At 43.8% G+C, this 11,015-nt stretch overlaps 1 protein-coding gene across 1 annotated transcript; it reads right to left on the minus strand.

The window, feature by feature from the left end:
• Positions 1 to 2,541: 2,541 nt before the first annotated feature.
• LOC125946532 (uncharacterized) lies at positions 2,542 to 10,568 on the minus strand. Its single transcript, XM_049670031.1, has 3 exons — positions 10,253 to 10,568; positions 8,466 to 8,573; positions 2,542 to 2,664 (listed from the first exon to the last, which is right to left on the minus strand). Exons 1-3 carry the CDS (start codon positions 10,475 to 10,477, stop codon positions 2,542 to 2,544), a joined length of 456 nt encoding a protein of 151 aa, XP_049525988.1. The 5' UTR covers positions 10,478 to 10,568.
• Positions 10,569 to 11,015: the final 447 nt, after the last annotated feature.

Raw genomic sequence — 11,015 nt, forward strand, 5'->3', positions numbered from 1 at the left:
CGAGCCCTGCGGGGTGCCGCAGTTGCCCAGCTGGTAGGGCCCTCCCGAGACCGTGCCTAGTGGGAGGTGTGCCTTGCGATCCGCGAGGAAAGATTTGGTGTAGTTATGAAAACGCTGACCCAGGTTAAGAGAGGAAATCTCTGTTAGGATGTGTCTATGCGGGACCCTGTCGAAAGCAGTAGCAGTTTTCTTTTTTTTTGTAAAGCCTGGTGTATCTTGGGGGAGAGTGGCCTTGTGCTCGCTTGTTTGTGGTTGTGGATCCGGCACTGTTCTGGAGTGATTGCCTGCCCAAACAGGAGACGAAAAGTTGCGAGACCTGTTTGCAAGTCCTGTTTCACCGGACCGGACCAGGGAGAGAAGGCCTACAAGAGCGCCCAGAGAACTGATGAACGACTCCAGGGAATCTACAAGCTACGAACCAAGGGTTCGTCACCACGGAGGGAAATTCTGCTGCTGAAACGCCGATCCCTCGCCCAGTGGCTGCTGGCCCCTACGCGTCGGGATCTTCCTCCCCCGTCGGAGATGCTGTTATGATTGACATGTCACGCTCCGTGTCAAAAAGGATTACGATGGGCGTATGACAGCCCGTTCATTACGATTAACATTTCTGTCACGATTGACATGTCACGCCCTGTGTCAAAAGGGATTACGATGGGCGTATGACAGCCCGTTCATTACGATTAACATGTGAAGCCCTGCAGAGGGGATTATCGGAGGCCCATGCCTAAACCAACCGAAGCCGAGGGGTTCCACCTTCCCCGAAACTGTGTACCACCGAGGCCTCGTGTGACATTGATTACCCCCCTTTTCGTACTTGCGCCCAGACAAAGCCCAGAGAGCGAACGATGCACCACAGAAGCCTCAAGCCCCCAAAACGTCGCCTAGAGGAGATGGAGCTGCTGCCACACCCCCGACAGGACTCTTTGCCAGTCACGTGACGTTGACGTGGGCGAAGTATCACCTAGGATGTTAGCAGGCCTATTTAAGCAGCCCCACCATGTATTTTTCACTCAATCCTCTGCTTTTCTAATATTCATCAACCATGAAATAACTGTGCAAGTTTCGCACTAGAAATCGTCTCGCCCTGCCTGGCCGCCATAGTTTACCGGACGCCTGCAGCCTGACGACAACGCCACGCTACCTAGAAGTAACGCCGGTCGAGGTTGTAGTAACAGGCGTCGCAACACTGGTGGCAGTGGTGGGATGGAACCAGACATCAACGCGAGCCCCAACAATATGTACGGTTGTTATTTAGCGGTGTTTCAATTGTCTTTCGACACTACTTTGCTTTGTGATATTGTTTTCGCTTTATCTCGTGTACGAAATCTTGCTTTCAATAAATAAATAAATAAATAAATAAATAAATAAATAAATAAATAAATAAATAAATAAAAATAAATAAATAAATAAATAAATAACTGCGTTCCTGAGCTTTTACTTGGTCGATAAGAAACTTATCATACCATTCTTGGCCTAAAGGAATATTTGGTTACCTTTCCTGCCGATGCTTTCCGAATATACGCTTCTTACACGGTTAAAACACATTTCAACGACATGCAGTTCTACACCTATTTGTGACTACTTTCGCCTTCGATATGGCAGTGCGGAGTTGAAGTTTCTAAGGTAACGTAGAAACTTCATTCAGAGATCACATAGTCCTAAATATTTTTCTCGTTTCTTTGTGCAACCTTCTGGCAAGTAAATAGTCTCGTCACAACCTGCGCAGTTAAGTACTGCCATTTAATGAATTGGCCTCTAGACTGAGGTTCCTACATTCTTTGTGCCGTGGTTTCCGGTGATGTAAACCACGTGGCCTTGTGCAGAGGCTTCCCGCAGCTGACTGGGTGGCAGAAGTACGCCGCTACACAAAACAAGGGCTGACGGGGCATGTTATACAAACCTCTAGATGCTATCAAGTTTTGAACTTTAGTTTACCTGAAGATTGCGCTCATATTCACCGCTGAGGTGTTCTCCACGTAGTGCAAATCGAGTCGCACTGGACTGACTACAAATTTAGTCACGCCTTCATAGGCTTGTACTCCGTGCTCCCAGCAATGTACAAAGTATGTAATGCTGCAATAAATTCCACAATTGCGTTCATTAGATATCGCGACTCGTGTGGCATATTGAATGCACGGGTTGCCTTTTTCAGCCAGAGCTGTTGAAGTCTGCATCGCATATTACCTATACATTCCTTTTTGTTCCTTCTCAATGTACTGGAACATTACTGTGCAAGAATTGTTCTGCACTTTTTCATTTTGCAGCGGAAGCATGCTAAATCTTGTCTGAGAGACTTCAATTTCTCGCCCTGTATTAGGCGATTATATTCTTGTATATGTTGCTTCTTTGAAAATAGCGCTTCGACACTTAACTTCCAGCCACAATTTCAGAAAATATGTGAATTATCAACCATCGCTGTGTCTTACAGCGGCAACGTTATTAATTTTAAAATGCCGCTGTTCCTTCAGAATATTTTCAAGGCAGTAGCCGAATAACACGTTACCATATTGAAAGAAGAAAATACAAAGCAGGAAGGAATGGTTATTGATCCTTTACTTTGGGATGGCTGTCGTGTGGCTCTGTTTCGTGGCATTCCATTTTTGTTACCTGCACGAATTCTTCTTTGGGCACCATTAATACATAGGCCGTGCACTGGTCAGAGGGCTTGAAAAAAAAAGAAGAAAATACTCGTGTGAGTGATAATGTGTTACCGAACGTGTAATCAGATACTTCTGCAATGAGAAATCGATTGCACGAATGTCCCTCTACGCGAATGTTTGCCAAAGAAAATAGGCAGGGTCGATTGGCCGGCAACTCTGTAAGAAGAAGCGTTACTCTAGAAACTTCTATCGAAACACATTGGAAGCGAAAAATCACATTTCCAGCGCTCACTGCACTTACTTTGACGATGTTTTCTGGTTTTCAAAGTAGAAATCTATGGTCTACTGACTATAGGAAGCGCATTTTTCATTTAGGCTAACGCTTCTTCTTTACAAGAAAAATATTGAAGATGGCCAAAACAAAATATGAAGAAACAAGCGCTCAACTAAAATATATATCCAAATAAATTTATATCGCGAATATGTAGACTGAAACTACCGATACATTAAGGTGGGAAAAAACATTAATTTACTATACACAACTCTGAAGTACACGACTAATTCGTGAATCTAACTTTTGCAAAGCCCTCGGCAACACTCGGATATGTCTTCCGCTTCGGGTGCTATAGCTGACGCCGTTTACGGAACTGCGGATATCTATTTTACGTGCAGGGTTACAAACTCATCGTATTTGTGCATGCCATGGTTAACGGTAGAGCACTGTTGTTGCAGTACTTATTGGAGAGTTCCATGCCATCGCTGCACTTTGCCCCCTTTATGCGAATTGAATCTATCTATCTATCTATCTATCTATCTATCTATCTATCTATCTATCTATCTATCTATCTATCTATCTATCTATCTATCTATCTATCTATCTATCTATCTATCTATCTATCTATCTATCTATCTATCTATCTATCTATCTATCTATCTATCTATCTATCTATCTATCTATCTATCTATCTATCTATCTATCTATCTATCTATCTATCTATCCTCTTACGCCGCCGTGAAGCAGTCGCGGTCGTTTTTTAACCGGACATACTTCAGAATAAGCATCACATGACCTGCATGCATGACATGTGTTAAATGACATGAGATAAGATGAGTAGCTTGAGTGACATCACATGCATAACGTGACATCAATGACATGACATTCATTAGATGACAAGAATGACATGCATTCACGATATGAATGATGTATTTCACAACATGAAATAAACATCGTCATCCTCACCAGAGCGCAAGACAGGATCCCGACCGCAGACACGCCTCACACATGATGCGATTCGCTGTTCCCAATTACTGTGTGTCGCTACAATGCTGCAATGCTAATCGCATTACCATTAACAGTCATTTCTTCTGGCAAGGAAACATGATAGCTGCGACCGACGACACGATCCCTGTGTGAAATAACCTTTTATAGTTAGCACTGTCAAGCTATTGTGTCAGATCCTTCAGTGCGCACCAGATGATCATAATCATTACACAGTTTTCAACTACAGCACCTCTCAGCGCAGGTGTAGTTTGGGCTCGGTGTCGTGTGTAATGAAATTTTTAAGCGAAGCATGATAGGATCACAAGTGTCGGCGGCGGCGGCGGTGTCACGATGAAAAGTGGGTCAATCCTGGCGATAGTGCAGAAAAGGTCCGAGCTCAATGGCACATACCAGGGACAAAAAAGAAAGAGAGAGAGAGAAAGGGTGAAAGAAAAAGAGAAAGAGAGAGAAAGAAAGAGCGAGAGAGAGAAAGTCCCCACGAAGGTCAGAGAAAGAAAGAGAAAGAGAGAGGGAGAGAAAGAAATATATATAGAGAAGGAAAGATAGATAGAGAGAGAGAAAGAGAAAGAAAGAGAGAGACAGAGACAAAGAAAGGAAGTCACCACGAAGGTCAGAGAAAGAAAGAGAGAGACAAAGAACGAAAGTCACCACCAAGGTCACAGAAAGAGAGAGAATGGACGAAAGAAAGAAATAAAGAGAGAAAGAGAGAGGGACAGATAGAAAGAGAGAGAGAAATAAAGAAAATCACCACGAAGGTCAGATACACGACAAGCTTCGCTTACCCCCATTTTCTCGACAGGGGAAGGGCTGGTGATTGTTTTTTTTTTCAACCTTTAGGGTAAAGGTGTTGTTGTGTAGTATCCAGCACCCTCCAAGGTGCAAAATATTTGCGGTGATGGCACACCACAAGAAATAACTGACAAGTAGTGAGAAAATCATGCAGGCGCCGACACTGGACTTCTAACCATACTGCTGAGTTTACTTCGCGAAAGACACAGTTGTTGAGAACTAAGATGTTGTCGCGCCATGACGCCATAACTCGCTTCATATTTTGAATACCCTTTCCCGACAAAAATACTGACGGTGTGGTGATCGTCAGCTACAGATATCCCGGCCACTTAAAAACTTATTGCTCTATTTCTCGAGAGGGCTACGAAAACTGGTCGGCACCCGTATTTGGGGCAATGATCTGTTAGAGACACGTGTTTTTCATTCTTTCGGCGAAGGAGCAGCGATAAAGTTTTTTTAAATTCATTATTTGGCGCTGGAACTGCACCGAACAATGTACGCAGGCTCGGAACGAGCTTGAGTGCCATTACGGTATAAAGACTTAGGCGTGGGTGAACTCTAAATTTCAGGAATAAATCAGTACGTTCAGAGTTACAAACCCATCTAGCATGGCTCCAAATATCTAGCGACAGCAGTTGTAAAGTTCACATACACAAAACAATTCATTGTTTTTGGGAAGATCACAAGCATATGAGTGTTCATGTTTCTTTTTCTTGCAGAAGTGTAATACGTATTAGATAATGAATAATAATAATAATATTATAATAATAATGATAAATAATTATTTTAATGAATATAATATTAATATAAATATTACGCTTTAATAGTAATATTAAAATGATAGTGAATAAAAACAATAATAGGTAATTATAGGACGTTATTCAGGACTTCAATGAAAGTTCATACAAAGTATTTTGTAAGGTTTGTAAGGGTTAAACTGTCGATCTACTGATACTCCTTCTTATTACCATGACCATCATTTTAAGGTCCATTGTTGGTAGAAGGACTCCCACAGCAACTTCCAGTTACCCCTGCCTTGCTCCATCCAGTGCCTGTAAGCTTTCTTATCTCATCAAAATACTTCGAACTCCGTCGCCCAGCCCCGTTTACTTTGCTTTCGTATCCATCCTGCGACTGTTAACTTAGTACCAGTTGTCTGCGCTAAACATTACATGACCTGCGCAGATCGGCTTCTTCCTCTAATCTAAAGATTCACGTAGCCTCATTCGCTGCATACTCCGCTCAAGCTGCATACTCCGCTGGGGACGCCTAGAGATGCAAAAGTTCCGGAAATTTTGAGCAATTGAAAAAAAAAACGGTTTTTAACGTTTTTTCCCGAAATTTTGGAAAAAAATGGAAAAGAACCAATTTTCTTGAGCATACGGTCAATAGTTTATTGCCAAATGTCAAAAACCATAACTCTCATTATGTAAAGAATACAAGTGAAATGCTTTCTGCCTTTTCACAAACCAATGCAGGGTTTAACAAATCAAAGACAAGCCAGAAGCATCACCGCGAACGCGTTCAGTTCTCTGTGAACGGGCGCGGCTTCTTAGAATTGTTATGGCAGTTAGAACAAAGAATGCTGAAATGTCTCTTCTGTGGCTATTTCGTCGTGGATTCGACTATGGAAACATGGATCAAGATGTTACCCCGACCGTGAACCGCATCCACACGTCGGAAATTGGCTGTACCATTGCAAAATCTGCTTCCACACGGCTTCATATGCGGACTTCCGCCACAGGTTGCACAAGTGCACGAGGGAAAGTCAAAATTGAACAATAACGGGCACCAAAACATGAGAAACCGCACCCGAATAACGAAGCCACGCCGACGCTGGAGCTGGCATTAATGATATCGATGGCGAGTCGTCAGCCGTCGTTTGGTGTTTTGGTATCATGTGCGACGTTTCGGTTTCGCGTTCTGCGTTTCGCTTTCACGTTCAACGCTGGGTGTTGCCTAAGTTTTATTTCTGCACGTTTTTCCCTGCGGAAATTTTGGCCAATTTTTCCAACTGCGCCGAAAAAAACGGAAAAAAACCAGTTTTTTTCCCGGAATTTTCCCCTTTTTTTCCGCACTTCGCATCTCTAGGGACGCCACGGTAGTTCCGCGGTATGAAAACGACGGAGCGCGCGCGCCTCATTCTCTCTCTTGTGCAGCGCCGCGATGAGCGCTCGGGCCGCTGCCGCGAAACCATCTCCCGCTCAAGCTAACCATCTCCCCCGCTGCTTCGCATCCATACATGGTTCCCTTTAGCGGGAGATGGAGTAATTTTTTTTTCAACCTCCTTGCGCTGTACATGCCAGCGTTCCCATACTGCCCATCGCGCTCATGCCACTGCTCGCGCGTTCGTCGTATAGTCTTCGTTCACAGCTGTAGAATTTCGCCTTCACGTTTTACAAACCTGTAACACCTGCTTTTCATTGTGCCGTGTATGTTTTTTGCGCTCTTTAATCCTGTCATATTTCTTCTACGTCACCCGCAGCATAACAGAAATTGGAGCCTTGTAGTGGCGCCAGATCCCGGCACAAGGCCTGCTTTGGGCCAGTGACTCTCTAATAGTCTGCACCGGTTTGTTTTCTGACTTTGCGGTTTGTCGGCGAATTTACACCGTGGCAGTGATTTTCCGTTTAAAGTTAAAGTGTGATAAGAATGACTGGTCCGTGCGCCCTATGCTGTAGGTGCGAGGGCAATCAGGTGAGGGTTACCAGAGAAGGGTGGTGGCTCGATGCGCGCTCAACGTTGGAGGACACGTGATCGAGTGGTAGGCACGGCAGGCTTGAGGGGAGAAGCTAGCACGGGCTTCTCCCCTCTAGTTTTGCCGTGGCTGACATGGCTTTTGTCATGGATTGGCACATACATGGCCTGTGAACCAATGTGGAGGGTCATCTGCGGCTGGTTACCCAGCGACGGTCAAGATAGTTGGCAAGTTTACTGCTTGCTTCATGCGCGCTGTGTTTTCGCGCGCCTACAGTTGGAGGTCACGCTGTCAGTTTCAGTATGACCTCCGAGATCAGCGCGCGCCGCCTGAGCCGACACGCGCAAATCTCGGAAGCCTTGGTTTCACAGACGCATTGAAGCGATCGGCCGCACGAAGCGCTCGTTCCCGCGCTGCTGGCGCTTCTTATCACGCCAGCGTTGTGAAAACAAGCGTTCGTGATCACCGAGGGAGATCTCTTCCCGTCTGCCTGTGTGCGCGTGACAAAATGCTTGTTTATTTAGTATGCGAAGGTTGACTGCAATTTGTACGGCTGATAAACCTATAAAGCTCCCTCTGTGAAATTGCCTTATACTTTGCAATCGCTACCATTGCTTCGCCGTTTGGGTGAGACTGCGACTTTTCTTTCTTCGCCTACCGTCTGTCGCAGAGTTCGTAGCAATTTATGTTAGACCAGGTGGAGCCACACATGTAGAAAGTGCAAAATTTGCAAAATATCTTAGAGTTACGCAGTTGTACCTATGCGGAAGAGGATTAAGAGCTATGTATAGTAACAGGGACAAGAAACTCCACCGATGGAAGAGCCATCGTTAAAGCAAATTCCTTCCACATAGGTTCGACGTAGTAAGTGGAACATTTTTTAAAACATGTTCCAATTTCTCAGTGGAACCTACAAAGAACTATATCAAGAGTGTAGCGGCGACAGAAGAACACTCATTTGCCAAACTACGAAACAGCAACTGACTGCTGCCGCATACACGGAATCTTCGCAAGTATCCGTTTCGGTTCCCGCCTTCGGCATCCACTCAGCAAAAGAAAATGAATAGTGAACGACACGTTTACCGATTTTGCGTACCAGATTACTCCTAGGTGTACATTTGTCTCTTACGAACGGCTTGTACGTACTGCAGTACGCCTGGACTGTCGTGAACGTCATCATGTAGTACTGCCTGTTTCCTTCTGCCTGCGAAATTGGAGTAATTGGTTAGCATGATCCGACATCAGCAGCAATTTGTCCGCTCTGTTTAGATTAGAAGATATTTTTTATGCATATTCCTACTAACTTAGAGCAAGGCGCTGCGTCACCACAACACCGTCTTATATACCCTCAAAAAGTAATTGAAGTTACTTTGTAACCTCAGTCTCTGATTTTACGAAATAGCCTCGACGTGTCACGTTTAGGCATCCCTGAAATGCAAAATATCTTGTTTCGAAACAGAAGTTATAGCGCAAAGCTCATATCCACATCAAGGGCCAGCGGCGTACGTAGCTGATGATGTATTCGCAAGATAAACACAAAATTTGAATCTGAGAAGACAGACAGGTATCGTACTTTAGCATACGCCATACGCTAAGCTCGCTGTAATTGGGAGTCAATTATCTACTTAGCCCCACAGTCGCACTGGACGTCGTAGATATATTCGCCATAAAGAAATACACACTTATAAATTGCGTCATAATCAACTGCGACGCTGAAATGCTCCTGTATTCTCACATGTAAATGTATTCCGCTTAACATTTTCCCCGTTTCGTTATGGTTCCGCCACCCTGCAGAGAGGCTGAGAAGGACCATATGTTGGCAAGTTTAAAGTTTCAGCATAAATCTGCTTTCATTAGGTGTCCACTTCAAAACCCAGCATTTCGTACCGAAGAGCGTCACGCTAAAATATATCACGAGACATTTACACTGAATAAAGTGATTCAGCACATATTATGCAATGTTTTATTTGAAAGCTGCGTTGTTGCCGGCAAAGAAGGTTTCAACACTGAATTTTGAAGAAAAATATACACAGTGGCAGCGACAGTTCATGCTACATCACAAATTGTATGCACGTGACCCACCCGACGCCGTGAATTCCTAAATAATTTTTCGCTAAGATCTTCACTAGACGGTAAGATGTTGTCATTGCCCCTCCCCACGATTGAGAATTGAGATTTGGATTTGAGATTGAAGTTGATGAGTAATTGCGTGAAGTGCGTATGGACGAGTTTGTCCCCAAATTATCTATTTGCGCACTCCCACCTTTGCTCCTTGAAGGTGTGACATTGATTCCTGTATCGTGTCTGATACAGTGATTTAAAAAGAAACATGTTTTCACCATGAACAAACCTTCTTAGCCCTCGAGATAAAAAAGCTGTGACACTAGTGCCCCAAATTTTTGGCAACTCCTTGGTGCTCCTGTCAATGATATTTCCTTAAATTTTTATCTCCAAATCCTGCATTTGTCTGGTAGGGAATATTTCATGTACAGTCAACCACAAAAATTTATGGGCCGCGCCATTTCGGAAAACGTTCAATTTCCGAGCAGCCTGTTAAAACAGTCAGTAAAACCGAACATCACAGTGTTGTTCACATATACTGGTATAGGTTGTAAATGCGAATGCTAGGCTGCGCTGTGAGACTGCGCAGATATTCAGCTTTTTGTCAGATCTGGTGTTCCGTTAAATTTTGTGGTTGACTGTATACTCTGTCCTGCGCTACCTTGCTGGGCATGAAGCAGTATTTGTGAATTTTTAAAAATATGAAATTTCGGTTTGACGTTGCAGTATCTTAGCTTGCTTTAATGATATGTTTCCATTAAACAAAGAGACTGCTCGCAAAAATCTGCGAGGCTGAATAAAAGACAGAAGGCAAAAGCTCACCGAGAACTTAGCACTCAGCACTTCCAAGACGTAATCGTACTCAAAGCCCGCGTTGCTGACAAAGTCCATAGCTTGTTGCGCTATCATCAAAGTTTTGTTGTCCTTGAGGTCCAAGTCCTTCCACCCATCTTCTGCGGTATCATTTTTAGCTGAGCAAGGCAGCGCCCAGTATACCACGACCATCATTGGTAGTGTGCCCATCATGGTGACCATTGCCCTGTCCATCGTAGAATCCAACCTTAACGAAAAACCGTCAAGATGTACCAGAAATTTAGAAGTTAATGTTTCAGCCGTACGGAAACATACTAGAAGTGCTGGAGAATAGGGGACCCTCTGTGAAAACAACAAATGTTAAGCCACGGCCGAGAATTTACTTTATTTCTTAATGTGCTTCCACATTTTAAGGATATGTGTGCTCTATTTTTGTTATTTGTATTAGTTGTGCATGATAATCGCCATTTCGATAAACGATTTTCGCTGGTTCATTGTTACTTCATGAAGCTTCAGTAGGCATTATAATAGCAATATGAGATCCGTGAAGAATACCCATGCGTGACAGGAGTGCATGACTTCTTTATTTTAGAGTGAACTTTTTCGCACGAAGGAGCATTGAGTCTCTCGGGTATTTTTCAGAATATTTCGACGTCATTACGTTGACGCTTAGTTTCCCGGCACATAGCTTTTATAAAAAAAATTGTTCAGATATTTAGCCGCGAGAGAATTCTGCGCTACGTGAGCTCATATGAATGATTCCGAACAGATA

The sequence above is a fragment of the Dermacentor silvarum genome, chromosome 7, assembly GCF_013339745.2.
Source record: "Dermacentor silvarum isolate Dsil-2018 chromosome 7, BIME_Dsil_1.4, whole genome shotgun sequence".
NCBI lineage: Eukaryota > Metazoa > Arthropoda > Arachnida > Ixodida > Ixodidae > Dermacentor > Dermacentor silvarum.